Source organism: Podarcis cretensis (genome assembly GCF_951804945.1).
Source record: "Podarcis cretensis genome assembly, chromosome: 2".
Lineage (NCBI taxonomy): Eukaryota > Metazoa > Chordata > Lepidosauria > Squamata > Lacertidae > Podarcis > Podarcis cretensis.
Window position 1 is genome coordinate 94,208,198 of NC_137171.1, and position 14,907 is coordinate 94,223,104.

At 41.2% G+C, this 14,907-nt stretch overlaps 1 protein-coding gene across 11 annotated transcripts in view; it reads right to left on the minus strand.

The window, feature by feature from the left end:
* Positions 1 to 14,907, minus strand: part of LOC307206094 (contactin-4) — a 532,821-nt gene that overhangs the window by 168,136 nt on the left and 349,778 nt on the right. For all 11 annotated transcript variants that reach the window (XM_079958879.1, XM_079958886.1, XM_079958885.1 and 8 more), the window contains one exon: positions 8,378 to 8,473. In XM_079958879.1, the coding sequence (XP_079815005.1) occupies positions 8,378 to 8,473 (96 nt within the window). The remainder of the gene's footprint in view (positions 1 to 8,377; positions 8,474 to 14,907) is intronic.

The window sequence follows — 14,907 nt, forward strand, 5'->3', positions numbered from 1 at the left end:
ATCTTTGGGCAAGTCCACCACATGTGATATAATGTACCTTTTGTTCTGTTACATTTCCAACATTTAGCATTGTTCCTTTTATTTATTTTTGACAATCTGTCAGGGGTTAGGTACCATCTGTGGTGCATTTTTCTGAAATTCTCCCTTAATAAATCACAAGCAGTAAAATTTATATTTTCCTCCCAAAAAGTTTTCCATCTTTCCAGATCTATCTCATATACCAAATCGTGCTCCCATTTTAACATGTTTTCCCCTTTCGTCTCTTTTTCTTGTGTGGGTTTCATTAATAGTCTATACATTTTTGCAAGTATTTTTTGATCGCTCTGTAGTATTTCCTTTTCTAATTTTAAGGTTTTATTTTCAAATCCCCCCCCTTTTATGTCTTTTTCATAAGTTGCTTTTAATTGATAATATTGTAACCAATTTATTCTAAATGTTTGTAATTGTTCGTAAGTTTTTAATTTAATATTTCCATCTGCTTCCTCTAATATTTCCTTATATGTTGGCCAAGTCTCTTTTACATTACTCTTTAATGTTGTAGTTGCTTCCACTGGCGAAACCCATTGGGGAATTTTCTCAATAATTTTTCCTTTTGTTCTTTCCCAGACATCCAATAGAGCCTTTCTTACTATGTGGTTTGTAAATTTTATGTGTTGTTCTTTTTTATCATAGAATAAGTAGCCGTGCCATCCATATATTTTGTCCCAGCCCTCTAATGTTAGGACTTCATTATCTTTTAATAATATCCATTTTTTTATCCAGCACCAACACGCTGCCGCAAAATACTTCCTTAAATCTGGCACTGCGAATCCTCCACTTTCTTTTGGGCCCATCATTACTTCTGATTTTATCAGAAGGCGTCTTCTTTTTGTCCCCATGTCAGTTTCAGTTGATTCTATTTCTGATGCTGAGAATACTTGATAATTTGGCCCATTTAACGTCAGCTGGCATTTTCAAAGTTTATCCCCGCCCCCATGTAGCAGAGCATTTTAATGATGTACAGAGTGCTCTATAATTGGCCTTGAAACCAAAGTGAAGAGAGTAATCCCAGTGAGAATCAGTTGCATTCTTCACCAAGAGTTCAAGAGTGCACCTTAAAATTTATTCAATAATAATTAAGTGTTTACACCCCATTTTTATAGTTGTTCATTTTCTTTCTCCCTTTCATTCTTTCTCCTTCCTACCTCTTTTCCTTCGTCGGTTTGCTTGTCTTAACTATTTTATAATGTCAGCAGTGGCACTCACAGGTTGGTTTTGAGAAAGTTCCCTAACCAACTGGGGAAAGTTCCCTGATTTTTCCACTTCCCCAACTGAGGCCCCATCTGCACTATATGTTGAAAGACGTCATACTGCTGAAATAGTCATGGCTTCCCCAAAAGAATCTAGAGAGTTGTTAGGAGACCTCTATTGCCCTCACAGAGAGCTGCAATTCCTATAGTGGTTTAACAATCAATCCCTTTCCCCAGAGAACTCTGAAAAGTGTAGCTCTATTAAGAGTACAGGGGCCTCCTAACAAATCTTAGCACCCTTAATAAACTACACTTCCCATGATTCTTTGGGGGAAGTGAAGATTCTTTAAAGGGGCATGATACTGCTTTGAATGTATAGTGCAGATGGGGGCTGAATCTGTCTATCATTGAAGCACTGCTCTCTAGCCAGGCCACTCAAAAACTTAACCTCTGAACACATTCAGTGCTGGATAGAGCAAAATATCAAGGCTAGAGAGACACGTTCCCCTATCCCGCTACCCTGGTCACTCTGTTGTTACTGGAGCCACTGTTATTGTAACATGTTCTTTCATAAGAAGAGGATTGCAAAGCTCATTTATAAAAAATCTGGGGTTGCAAAGAGTTGCCACCCAAGTTCTTTTAGTAAGAATGATTATCAGCCAGTATAAACTGGCACTGACCCATTTGTTAACTTGCAGAGCTTGTCAAGCAGCAGATCAGTCCTAATACAATTAACAATATTTCTAATTGAATTTGCACTGTTTGAGAGAGTGGAATGATTACCAGCTAATTACCCATACAATAAGATGGGTAGCAAAAGGATCTCCTTCAGGAAAGATGGGTACTTATCTCACAGCCCTCATGTCATGCCAGCCTGGAGTGGGAGCAGAGGCACTGTTCTGGTGTTACCAAGCCATCGCTTGGAATACATTTACACTTAATATTTCCTCCTGCAACACTTAAACAAGAGCAACAACAAGAGTTCAGCCACCAAGCTCAATTTACACTGCACAGCTTTTAGCTTCAAAAATAGAAAGACATTTTCCTACCGCAAGAAAACCACAAGAACTAGAAATTGCTGGCTTCCTTTCTCTCGTGCTGGATTTATCCTACCACTTTCTTCCTAATGTACAATAACATTTCAATTACACACAATGACACCCCTATGAATATAGAGGGCTGTACCAGGTCGGCCTTAGAAGATTTCTGAACCCGTTCTCTTCATTTTGCCGGATCAACTCCCTGATAATTAATTAACAAAAATCTAAATGTATGATTTTTTCTAAAAGTTGTCAAATGGAGACTAGACAATTATCCCATTAACCAGGTAAAATCTTTCAAATACCTAGGGATATTTTACCAGCCAAACTTAAACTGGACAACACAGAGACGTCAAATGATTATTCACGCAAAATGCACTACATCAGCGATTCTCCATTTTTCCTTCTTCAAAGGCAACCAGATGGTCCCTGTTGCAATAAATATCTTTAATGCCAAGGTCCTTCCTAAGCTATTGTATGGTATTCCAATTTGGATACAAGCATTCAGTAGAGAAGCTGAACAAATCCAAGCGACCTTTCTTCATAAGATCCTTGGTGCCCCTAAATGCATGTTATTTAACCTTACATGCTGAAACCAGCCAACATCTGATGGAAACCAAAGCATGGCTCTCTACAATCAAGGTCTGCCTAAAAGTCCACTTTAGAACAACATCTAACTCCTTCTTAACCTCTATGCTTGAAGACTGGATCTCATCCAGATGGTATAGAGCAATTCAAGACAAAATCTATAGTTTGGGCATTGCTCTCGAGAGCCTTGAAGCATGTGAAGAAAATCACATATTCCAATTAATCAAGCAGCAGCTCTACAACCACGAAAGACAGTGCTTGTTACCACACACTCCGAGACCTTGTTCTCCAGAGGCCTTAGGTATTACAACACCCTACGGAACCTGTGCCAAATACCTAAAGGATTTACTACTCCCTTCCCATCAAAGAGTCTTAATGCTCGCAAGATTAAATGCTTTCCCTTCTGCAGTGACTAAAGGCAGATTCCCACACACTCCATATCAAGCCCATTTGTGTGCCTGCAACCAAGAAGTACCAGATCCAATGGACCACATTCTCTTAGATTGCCCTTTACATAGCAGACCTCGCCAACTGATGCTGAGTAAAATGTTGGCTCTCCGGCCCACAACTCTGAGAAGAAATCAAATGAGGTTTCTCCTGGCAGATCGGGACAAAGATGCCACTGCTCTAGTAGCTTTCTTTTTAGCCACAATTTCACCCGAAAGGGTTTCCAACGAACCATCCCTTCGGGAAATAGACTAGGCCTAGCAGAATATCTAAGTGCACTTGACCACAGTGTGACCCTATAACCCTTCTTCACCTTTGTCCTTTTAATTACCGTATTTTTCCTTCTATAACACGCAGATTTTTTCTCCTAAAAAGGAAGGGGAAATGTCTGTGCGTGTTATTGAGCGAATGTGTGGTCCCTGGAGCCAAATGGCGCGAGGGGAGGCAAAATAAATCAGGCAAAAATCAAATCGCGCGTCTCGGAGAAGGGAAACCTGAAAAGAGGAAGCGGCTGCTTTCCTGCATTCTGCCTCAGGGTCTTACTGCCCACCCACCTCTGTTTCCTTGCTGTGTTTGCTCAAACGGAACAAAGAGCAGGGAAAGCCCCTCCCCTCCAGGCAAGCAGAGGGGAAAGCAGAGTGTCGTCTCTGTGCTCCGGTGCTGCTGAAAACATGCAGGAGGGAGGGGGAGAGAGAGAGAGAGAGAGAGAGAGAGAGAGAGAGAGAGCTGGCTGGCTTGGGTGGGTAGGTGAGGGAAAACTTTTGCCTTCCTTTCCTCCCTCCCGTTATACCCCTCTCTTGCATTCTTAGCCAGCTGCTTCTCTGCACACCCCTCTTGTGCTCCTTGTCCGTTCTGTGTTTTTCCTTCCCTCCCCACTTAAAATGTGGTTAAAAAGCATGGATCAACATGGATCCTCAGGATCTTTGCATTGGGTCAGCCCAAATTCACCATCAGATCACATAGCATGTCCATGGCTACAGCCTGCCCCCCCAAAATCACGCACCCACTGTTGCCTGGGGCTGCAATGGTGCAAAAACGTGGTTAAAAAGCATGGATCTACATGGATCCTCAGGATCTTTGCATTCAGTCACCCTCAACAAGAACTTCCACCCTGCACCTCACCTGAAGCCTGAAACTGCACCAGTTGACCGTATTGTTATACCCTACAACTTTTCCTTTCTCTCTTTCTTGGAAACTCTTATTATTTATTTTTAAATTGGAATAAAAATATAACTTCTAGAAAGGTCTCCCATGAATATGCTATGTGGGTGTACCTCTCTTTATGGCTCATAGCTACCTGTCATGTACCACATTGCAAAAGCCTCCGCATGGAGCAACTTCAAGGAGCCCCTGTGCGCTTGCTGTTGATGTTGCATCAAGTTAGTTTAGCAGTATTTTCCATTAGGCATTTTTGTAATGTTGATCTAGATCTTTTAAACCCTGCTTTAACATAATGACACAATTTCACATCATCTTTTAGGCAACAATGGAAACCAATGTTTTGTTATGCTCTTAACTATAATTGTTTTTGTAGAAAATCTTCTTTGAAACGTGATCATTTTGTTTGTCTCTTCATATTGCCATCTGCCACTCAGCAAACATTGACTTTTTGACTGTTGCTAATGCAACTTCCTTGTTAACTTCATTTTCTCAGCAGCAGCATCAATGAAATTGGCTCCAATTACGGAACAGGTTTTGATAAACATCCCATATCCCCAGAAGACAATGAACCATTTTACACTGTGTGAAGTGATTGGTTCATTTGAGTGAGAGACCTGGATATAGTTTTATATAAGTAGTTATATTTAGGATGTCAAAGGCATTAACGTTAGGCACGTGAATTAGTCTAATTCTTTTGTCCCATCAATCATAAAATACCCTTTTATGAACTAAAGAAAAAGCCAATCTTTAACAAAACAACACCCCTTCCTCTTAAAGAAAAAAATCACATAAAAAGGAACCTTCATACATAAGTAGAGTCATGGAGACACAGTACATAAAATACAACGTATTATGAATCTTCCTAATAACAGCTACGGGGGCAGGAAAGTTAAGTTTTTTTATTCTTAATGAATAATAAAGGCACATCATGTGGGTGGGTCCCCTCAATGTGGGGGGCAAGTCGAGGCCGCACCAGCTTGTTCTTCATACAAAAATATTTTTGTATGACGCTATTTACCTTAGGAATTAGGAATCTGTGGTCCTCCAGATATTGATGGACTACAGCTCCCATCATTCCAATCACTGTGAGACATGAAAGACATGCTTCCTGCCTGGCCGGCCTTTTCCACCTGGCCTGAGAGGGCAGGACCATGACTTACTCCAGCTACAAAAGCTGAGGTTGCTCAAAAGACTCTTGGGCTGGGATGTTATTTGGGGGTTGCTGTTGTTGTTATTGGTTTCGTGTACCTTTATTTTAAATCATGTAATTTATGTGGAAATTGTTCCATTTGGTTGGGTATTTTTAAATGTTTTATTTATTGTTTCTGACTACTTTTGTTTTGTTATAGTTATGTATTTTTTTCATTGCATGAACTGTGGAAGATGTCATACAGATAAAAATATGTATGTATGTCTATGCTGGCTGCGGCTGATGCAAGTTGCAGTTCAACAACATGGCTTAGTGCCCTTGTATCTATGGGACCGGCTCTCCTGGTATGCCCCGCAGAGTACCTTAAGGTCCATGAATAACCATAGTTTAGAGGTCCCGGGCCCTAAAGAAGTCAGACTATCCTCTACCAGGGCCAGGGCCTATTCAGTGATGGCTCTGACCTGGTGGAATGCTCTGTCCCATGAAACTAGGGCCCTTCAGGATTTAACCTCCTTCCGTCGGGCCTGTAAGACAGAGCAATTCTGCCTGGCCTTTAATTTGAATTCAGCCTGATCTTTTATTTCCCTTCTCTTCCCTCCCCCTCCCCTTTTATGAAGATCACCCACTCTGAGACCCCACAGCTAATTCTCCCCTGGCTTCCTCGCTGGCCCAAGTAGGACCAATTCAGCCAGCTAGCCCTGGGGATTATCTAATGCTTATTTCCCCTAAACTGATTTTTTAATTTTATTGTTATTCATGTTTTTATACTGTATTTTATGCTGCTTTTATAATTAAGTGTTTTAAATTTGTTGTTAGCTGCCCTGAGCCCGGTTTTTGAACCGGGAAGGGCGGGTATAAATAAAAATTTATTATTATTATTATTATTATTATTATTAGGAGGAGGACCACAGATCTTAAAAGACTCTGTTTGGAAAACAGAGAAAAGGTGCAGTCTAAAGTATGTATCATCTGCTCCTTTCAAATGAGGACTGACTCTATTCTGTGATTAGCTGGTTCAGAACAACTATTCTCACACTTAGATGTAGGCATTGAAAAAATATTTGCTCCTGGTTTTCATTTTAATAATGAAGCAATTGTTGTAACTATTATTAAACAAAACAGATATGAGAAATATTTTGTTACCACCCAATAAAGTCAAAAAATGCACCAATGCTAATTATTATTTGTCAGGGAACTGACATCAGAAGAAGAGGTGGAGGCAAGGCTCCACAGCGATGCAGGAGAGGGGACCAGCAGGGGGGAAGGTATTCAGCGTAACACCGGTAGGGAAGGGAGGGAAATGGAGGATTCGGAGAGAGGTCTCCAAGACCCTTCACCCAAGACTAGTGGGGAGAGCGCAGACACGCCTCTGCCTTCCCCTTACTTGCGCAGACGAGTTCCGCGCAGGGAGAGTAGGAGGAGACTTGGCGTCAAACAGCTCTTATGCTGGAAGAGGTTCAAGAAACGCCCACTGACGGATTCTGCAAGTGACTGACCGGCCGCGGAGTGTGAGCTGTCAGCCAAAGCATGGTTGGCCAGGCAATCTAACCAAAACGGAAGGCAACTTACGCACAAGTAACCCCTTACAACCATTACATTATTATTTTATTATTAATAATCATTTTATTATTTATATCCCACCCATCTGGCTAGGTTTTCCCAGCCACTCTGGGAGGCTTATAGCATATCTAAAAACAAAATAAAAACACCAAGCATTAAAAACCTGCAGACACAAAGCTGCCTTCCGGTGTTTTCCAAAAGTTGTGTAATTCTTTATCTCCTTGACATCTGAAGGGAGGGCGTTCCACAGAAAGGGCACCACTACTGAGAAGGCCTTCTGCATGGTTCCTTGTAACTTTGCTTCTCGCAGTGATGGAACAAGCAAAGACCCTCAGAGGAGGACTTCAGTGTCCAGGCTGGACGATGGGGGTGGAGATGCTCCTTCAGGTATACTGGGCTGAGGCCATTTAGGGGTTTGAAGGTCAGCACCAACACTTTGAATTGTGCTCAGAAATGTACTGGAAGCCAGGGAAGATCTTTTAGGACTGGTGTTATATGGTCCTGGCAGCCACTCCCAGTCACCAGTCTAGTAAGAGGTGAAATGATAGAGGTTTATAAAAATTTGCATGGCGTGGAGAGGGTGGATAGCGAAAATATTATCTCCCTCACTCATAACACTAGAAATCATGGACATCCAGTGAAGCTGATTATTTGAAGGTTCAGGACAGGTAAAAGAAAGTTCTTCTTCATGCAGTGCATAGCTAAACTATGGAACTCACTGCTGCAGGAGGCAACAAGTTGGATGGCTTTAAAAGAAGATAGGAAAAGTTCATGGGAAAAGGAGCTATCAATGGCTACTATCCATTATGGCTATTCTCTGCCTCTATGGTTGAAGGCAGTATGCTTCTGAATACCAGTTGCTTCAAACTGCAGGAGAGAGGAGTCCTCTTCTGCTCAGGTCCCACTTGCACATTTCCCATACACATCTGGTTGGCCAGTGTAGGAACAGGATGCCGGACTAGCAGAGCCAATCGTTTGATCCTCCGGGCTCTTATTATGTTCTTATATAAAGGTGGCAGATTTGCCATGATTCACTGTGGCAGCATGTGGATCTAGTTAAGGGATCCCTGATGGCGCACATTGATTCCTTTGTAAATCCCATTCACCAGAGTGGGACTTATATGCAGTTTACTGGCATGCAGAACCCCTGCACTCATTTGCAAGACAAGGGAGTTTATACTGATGACATTTATACTACTCACCGCCAGAATGTGGAGGTGGTCCACACAGCAGAACCATCCCTTGTCCTTGTCGTACTGACACTGTACTTCTTGTCCTGGTTTTGAAATTTTCAAGATCTATTGGGAATAGATAAATAAACACGTAATGTTATGGCACACATGTTATGTCACTCACTACCCAAATGAGAAGTGATAGGATACTGAGCCTTTAGATTCACTAGAAGAATTTAAAGCGGTGGCATGCAGGAGAACTGATGATGGTCAAGAAGGTCTACCCCCCAAGAATTCTATTGCCTCAAGGGAGTGAGTAGTGTTCAGGGTGCAACCTGGTTATCTCCATATTGTGCACACTCAGGATACATCTGTGTGAAGCATTTTTCTTGGGGGTGGGAGGATAAACTTGCAGGGGCCTCATAAACTATCTAATCCACCTGCCTTTCTGCTCAGTGCAGGAGATCCAGCGCTACAGAATCTCCAAGAGATGTCTTGAAGACTTTCAGAAGGAGACCACCAACCATCTACGTTAACTGGTTTCATTATTGAACCATCTAACCACCAGGAAGTTTCTCCTAATGCTTAACTGAAATCTATTCTCCTGTCGCTTGGTTCCATTTTCTCCTGTCCTGTCTTCTGGGGCAGAAGGTAACAAAACAACATGCGTTAGCCCTTCAGGTATTTGAAAAATGCTCTCAAGTTCCCCCCTCATTTTTCTCATTTATTAAAAAGTTACAATACAGCTTTGTCTGCTGCCATATTACAGAATTATCACTCCAATCCTCAATTCCACATCACTGTCATGTTGGCTCACTGAATACCCTCAATAGGAGGAGCTCAGCTACTGATCTGGTTTTCTCTTCTCTAAACCTATTCCAGTTTATCTACTTTGTTCTTAAAAGTGTGTTACCCAACATAGTATGCAGTGCTTCAGATGAAATCTGACTAATATTGAATAAAGTGGGGTTTTTAATTGTCAAGTGGTATGTGCGCATGAGACAGATTTAGTAGTAAATTCAATGTGAGTCACAGGCAGGCCTTATAGAGGGGATTTGCCCCTTCTTTCCCAAGTGTCCCTCTTCACCCCAGCTGAATTTAAAAAGCATATTGAATGGAGCACAATGAGCTCTTAGGGAATGCACAAAAGGAACAAAGGGTGAAAATACTCACTGCACACACATGCTTGTGTAAACACACATAAGATGTTCACTCAATCATAGGTAGCAACTTTAGCGTACTTCAGTTACACTGAGATTCTTGAACTCAGAAGTCGGGGCTCCATTTCTCAGAAACCCAATTCACGCGCTATCTGCATCAGTTCACTCTGAGTTTAACTGCTTTCATGAATTGCCTATCCTACAGATGGTAGCTGAGTGATGAATGGGTGATTTTGTGTGTACTGCAAAAATGGAAGAGTCCACTCATGGACACTAAATACAACATTACAGTAATCATGTGATTAAATATTTCACACGGACAGTTAAATGCACAGAAGAGGTGGTCGAGATTAACTCTTGAATTACCTTGCGCACTAAACTTTCTCATCACAAGTGTCCCAAGTCACTGGAATGACAAGAATTGAAAGATGGGGAGGACTCATGTTGGTGCCTCATTGTAAGTTAGACATGGGTATATTGAAGTTCATGAGCTATGGCAACTAAAATCCCCTTTTGTTTTGTATTTATCATCCCAACATTAAGTTGTGATAACAACCACATGAAGGAAAACTGCAAAATGGCAAATTCTGTCCCAACACCAAGCACTCTGAAACATTCTTTTTCTCTGCCTTGTGTATTACACTTAAGCTTATTAATTGCCAAGGTTACTATTGGTGACCCAGCCAATGGCACCAGTTATTGATCAGCTGCCAAGGGAATTCAAGGCAAATGCTCCAGCAGCACTGAATCAACTCAGGGGCTTTTTATCTTACATAGTTGTTTGTTTTTACATTCCCAGGTTTTTATTTTTTTATTTTAGGGGAGGGAGCTTTTATAGCGGCTGAGTCTTCATTTGCTGATCTCAAAATTGTTGTTCAGCACAGCATAAAACCAAGAAAATACACAGGAGATAAATGTATTGAACAGCTGGAAAGTAATTATATTGTTATAAAGGTGATAAATTAAACTTTGATTTTTATCCCACTTTGATTTTTTCCCCATTCCTGTTAAGAGCACAGTTGCACTGGCAGTACTGCTTAGGTGCGCTTCCCACAACCCTGAATGTATTTCTCCCCTCCAATTAGGACAAGCTGTTCTTTAGAAATCTGGGTGAAATTATAATGACAGTAGAATTCTTAACATAAGTTAAGGCTACAACCCTATAACCATTTTCCTCGGAGTAAGAGCCACTGCAGTTACTTCTGAGTAGACATGTATACAGTTCTGCCCTTAAAGGTTTGAAGTTGAAACAAGGAATTGGGGGAGGGGGAGAGCTTTGGGGAGGGCAAAATCTCAAAAAAAAAGAAAGAGAAGTTTTATTTTTATTTTTTATTTTTTGGAAAATAGGCAAATAATCAACACTTCCAATATGGGCTGTGATTCGCCCAGGTTTTTACAGACATTTTAGCCACTTTTTGAAAATTACACCCGGACGCCATTTTCAACAGACGAATCTTGGCTATGTCTGGGAAATTCTGGACGCAAGGCAGCCCTAGTATCTTCGAATAAAGAAATTTTACAGAGTTGTCAGAGCAGGATGAGCGCAGGATGAGACAGAGAGAGACTAACTATACAGAGAAATGATCTGCTATCTCAGAAAAGCTCTAAGAACTTGGGACACAAACACCCAAAATAAACTAACTGTAATTGCTGGGGGGGGGGGGGGACAACATGAAATATTTCCTGAAATTCCAGAATTAGCTAAAGGGACCTGTCTTATTAAAGGTGAGTGCTAGCAGTCTGGATATTTTCAAAAAAGTTGACAGATCAATGGGGACTAGGTCTATCACTGACTATGAGCCATGGCTGATACTAGGAAAAAATTCATATTCATAGTACACCTGTGATTATAAAATACTTCTGAAAATGTGAGCTTCCCAGATGAAAGTGGACTGGGTAGATCTTCATTTTGATAAAGGATGTGGGCCACTCTTTACTTCTGCCCCACCCTTCAATCATTTAAAAAATGGCCCTATTCCTGTGACAGGTGGTTTTTGAAGAAACTGAGGGTTAAAAATATCCAGATCTTATCTTGGGCACAAGAGCTCGTAAGACTAGATCAAGAGGCCATCAGCACATCTTAATAAATGTATGTGTCTGATGCTATTTCTGCAGTCATCCCTCATAACATGCACTTGGTACAATTAGGAAAATAAACTCCACATCGTTAAACCAGCATTTATTATTATTAGTAGTATTATTACTACTACTGCTGTTACTACAGTGGTACCTCATGTTAAGTACTTAATTCGTTCCGGAGGTCCGTACTTAACCTGAAACTGTTCCTAACCTGAAGCACCACTTTAACTAATGGGGCCTCTTGCTGCTGCCGCGCTGCCGGAGCCCAATTTCTATTCTTATCCTGAAGCAAAGTTCTTAACCTGAAGCACTATTTCTAGGTTAGCGGAGTGTGTAACCTAAAGTGTGTGTAACCTGAAGCGTATGTAACCCGAGATACCACTGTATTTTTGCAAGAAAGGTCTCTACCCCAGTCTCTGCTAGTAAAACACTGTATGCTTGTTCCACCAAGGTACCATGCTACCATTAATAATCCATTCATAGAATTGTAGAGTTAAAAGGGATCCCAAAGGTCATCTAGTCCAACTGCCTACAATGCAGGAATCTCTGATAAAGTATCCATGACCGATGGCCATCCAACTTCTGTTGAAAAACCTCCAAGGAAGGAGAGTCCCAAGGGAGACCATTCCACTGCTGAACAGCTCTTGCTGTCAAAGTTTTTCCTGATGTTTACTAGGAATATCCTTTATTGTGACGTGAAGCCATTCATTTTTGAGTCCTACACTCCAGAGCAGGAGAAAACAAGCTTGCACCATCTTTCATGTGACAGCCCTTGAAATCTTTGAAGATGGCTATCATATTTCCTCTCAATGTCCTCTTTTCCAGGCTAAACATACTGTGCTCCTTCAACCATTCCTTATAAGGTTGGTTTCCAGCCCCTTGATCATCTTGGTTGCCCTCCTCTGCACACATTCCAGCTTGGCAACATCCTTCATAAAATGTGGTGCCCAGAATTGGACACAGTATTCTAGGTGTGGTCTGACCAAGGTAGAATAGTGTAGTATTATTACTTCCCTTGATCTGGACACTTCTGTTGATGCAGCCTAGAATAGTGTTAGCTTTTTTTGCTGCTGACTCACATTAAGCTTGTGGTTCACCAAGACCCCTAGATCCTTTTCACATGAACTGCTAGTAAGCCAGTTGTCCCCCATCCTATATCTGTGCATCTGGTTCTTCCTGCCTAAGTGTAGAACCTTACATTTGTCCCTATTGAAATTCATTTTGTTAGCTTGGGCCCAATTCTCCAATCTGTTCGGGTCATTTTGAATTCTGATTCTGTCTTCAGCGGCATGGAGATTATCAGCATTTGAAGGTGTGCAGCAGGTTATATCGTTATCCTTTCCCTCCTCTCTTGTTCTCATATATAACTTTGATTAATGGTGGAAAAAGGAGGTGAAAGATCATCTGCCCTTGTTCCTCAAGTGCAAGGAGCTACACTTGAGATTTACCTGAGAACTAAATTGTTCTGCAAGAAGCAGCTCTCAGACTGATGATTTAAATCTAGTCAACTGATTTCGCTCAAAGGTAGATTACAGGGCATAAATAAAAATGTTGTCGATTAATACTTCATGTAGCTTCTTATTAATAAAAGCTACTAGTCTCAAATTAAGATCAACACCTATTCAAAAAACTGCTTCATGACTGTTCACAGCCACCTTTAATATTACACTTGATTGTTGCCCATGACTATGATATACTTGCATTAAAATAAAGTATTGATTTCTTCAACTGACTTGTTATGTGACCTCGGGTAAGTCATTTAGCTTCATTGTGTCAAAGTTTGCTCATTTGAAATGATAAGTGCAATGATGCTTGAACTATCTGTGCTTCTGAAGAGGCCTAGTTAATTAATTTATGCTAAGAGTTTTGATGCTCTAAAACGAAAGGTGCCAGATAAGTGCACGTGAGCCAAAATCCTCTTTTCAGCATGAACTTTGTTTTTCTCTCTAGTTCTGTGCTAACTTTTTAAAGTCACCTTCATTATGAAGTCAACACGAAATTCTCAGCAAAGTCTGAGAAACATGCCAGCTGGAAATAGATTGGCCCCGATTAAAATCTCCGTATATCGTCTAAGGGAAGAGGAATTGCCAGCTCTATCTGGTACAATACATCTCCCATTTTCTCTAACTGCTAACCTTTTGTGTAGGATGTTCTATGACTCACTTCTGCAATATCAGATGTGTCACAACAGAAGCAGAAAAATCAGAGAAAGCGAAAAACTGACAACCCACAAGTCATGCCAGCATGCTAAATATGAACATTCTAACCTGCACCATATGGCTCTTGATGGTAGCACTGATCCATGTTTAGCTTGAATAAGCAATGTTTCTTCGCACATTTTAAAATTAACAAGAAGTGCAAACATCAATATTTACAGTCTATGAGCATGGAATTGTATGGCAAATTAGGGCTGCATTATTTCCCACCCCCCTCTAATTTATAGCCTACACAGCCAGGGATGCAAGTTCAATTCATAAATTGGGACAGGATTAAAGTGCATGCAAATGTTACAAGAAGCCCCAGAACAACTGAACCTTCTCCTCCTCAAATACATAGACTTGATTTGTATTGTGGCGATTATGCTTCCATCAAAATCAGCCCACCCCACCACCCATGCTGGTCTTGTAGTTCAAAACATATCCATTTCACACATGTGCATAATTTCATGGCCCATATGTTACTAAACATTCTCAACTTGGCAGCGACATCTTGAGTCCACTCAAGGTAAAATGGTACCATGACTTGAGAGAGAGAGAGAGAGAGAGAGAGAGGATGACTTGATTTAAGTTGAAATGTGAACCCTGTGAGAATTCAATCTGCCCTACTTTGGGAGTTGGACTGTCATTTCTTCCTCAAACGTTCTTCAGAAGCAACCTCTGAGATATACCAGATCTAACTGACTCCAATTTTCATCAGCAAGATCCAGGAACCAAAGGAATATCTCATGCGGTGAGGTGAAAATAAGACAAAGCAGAGGCAGGCCTATGGTAAGGACTAGCAGTAAAAACAGTCCATCTGCTGCTCATACTGAACTGTAAGCCTGACCCTAGTACTTTTTCTTAGAGGTCAAACCTTATCATCTGATATGATAGAGATGGCTCAAGGGTGTTCATCATTGGCCTGGCTGGTGATTGTGTTGTTGCTTTTCTTCAACCAGAGGCTTGAGCCAGTAGACAGCCTCAATGCCTGCCTAATATCTCCCAGGCCCGGATTCAAGCCTAAATGTAGGTTGTGTTGATGGGACCATGACTTAGTGTCACTTTGGATACAACCCATGGCTGTTTACCATCTTCAGCCATTACCAACAGCAACAGCAGGTAA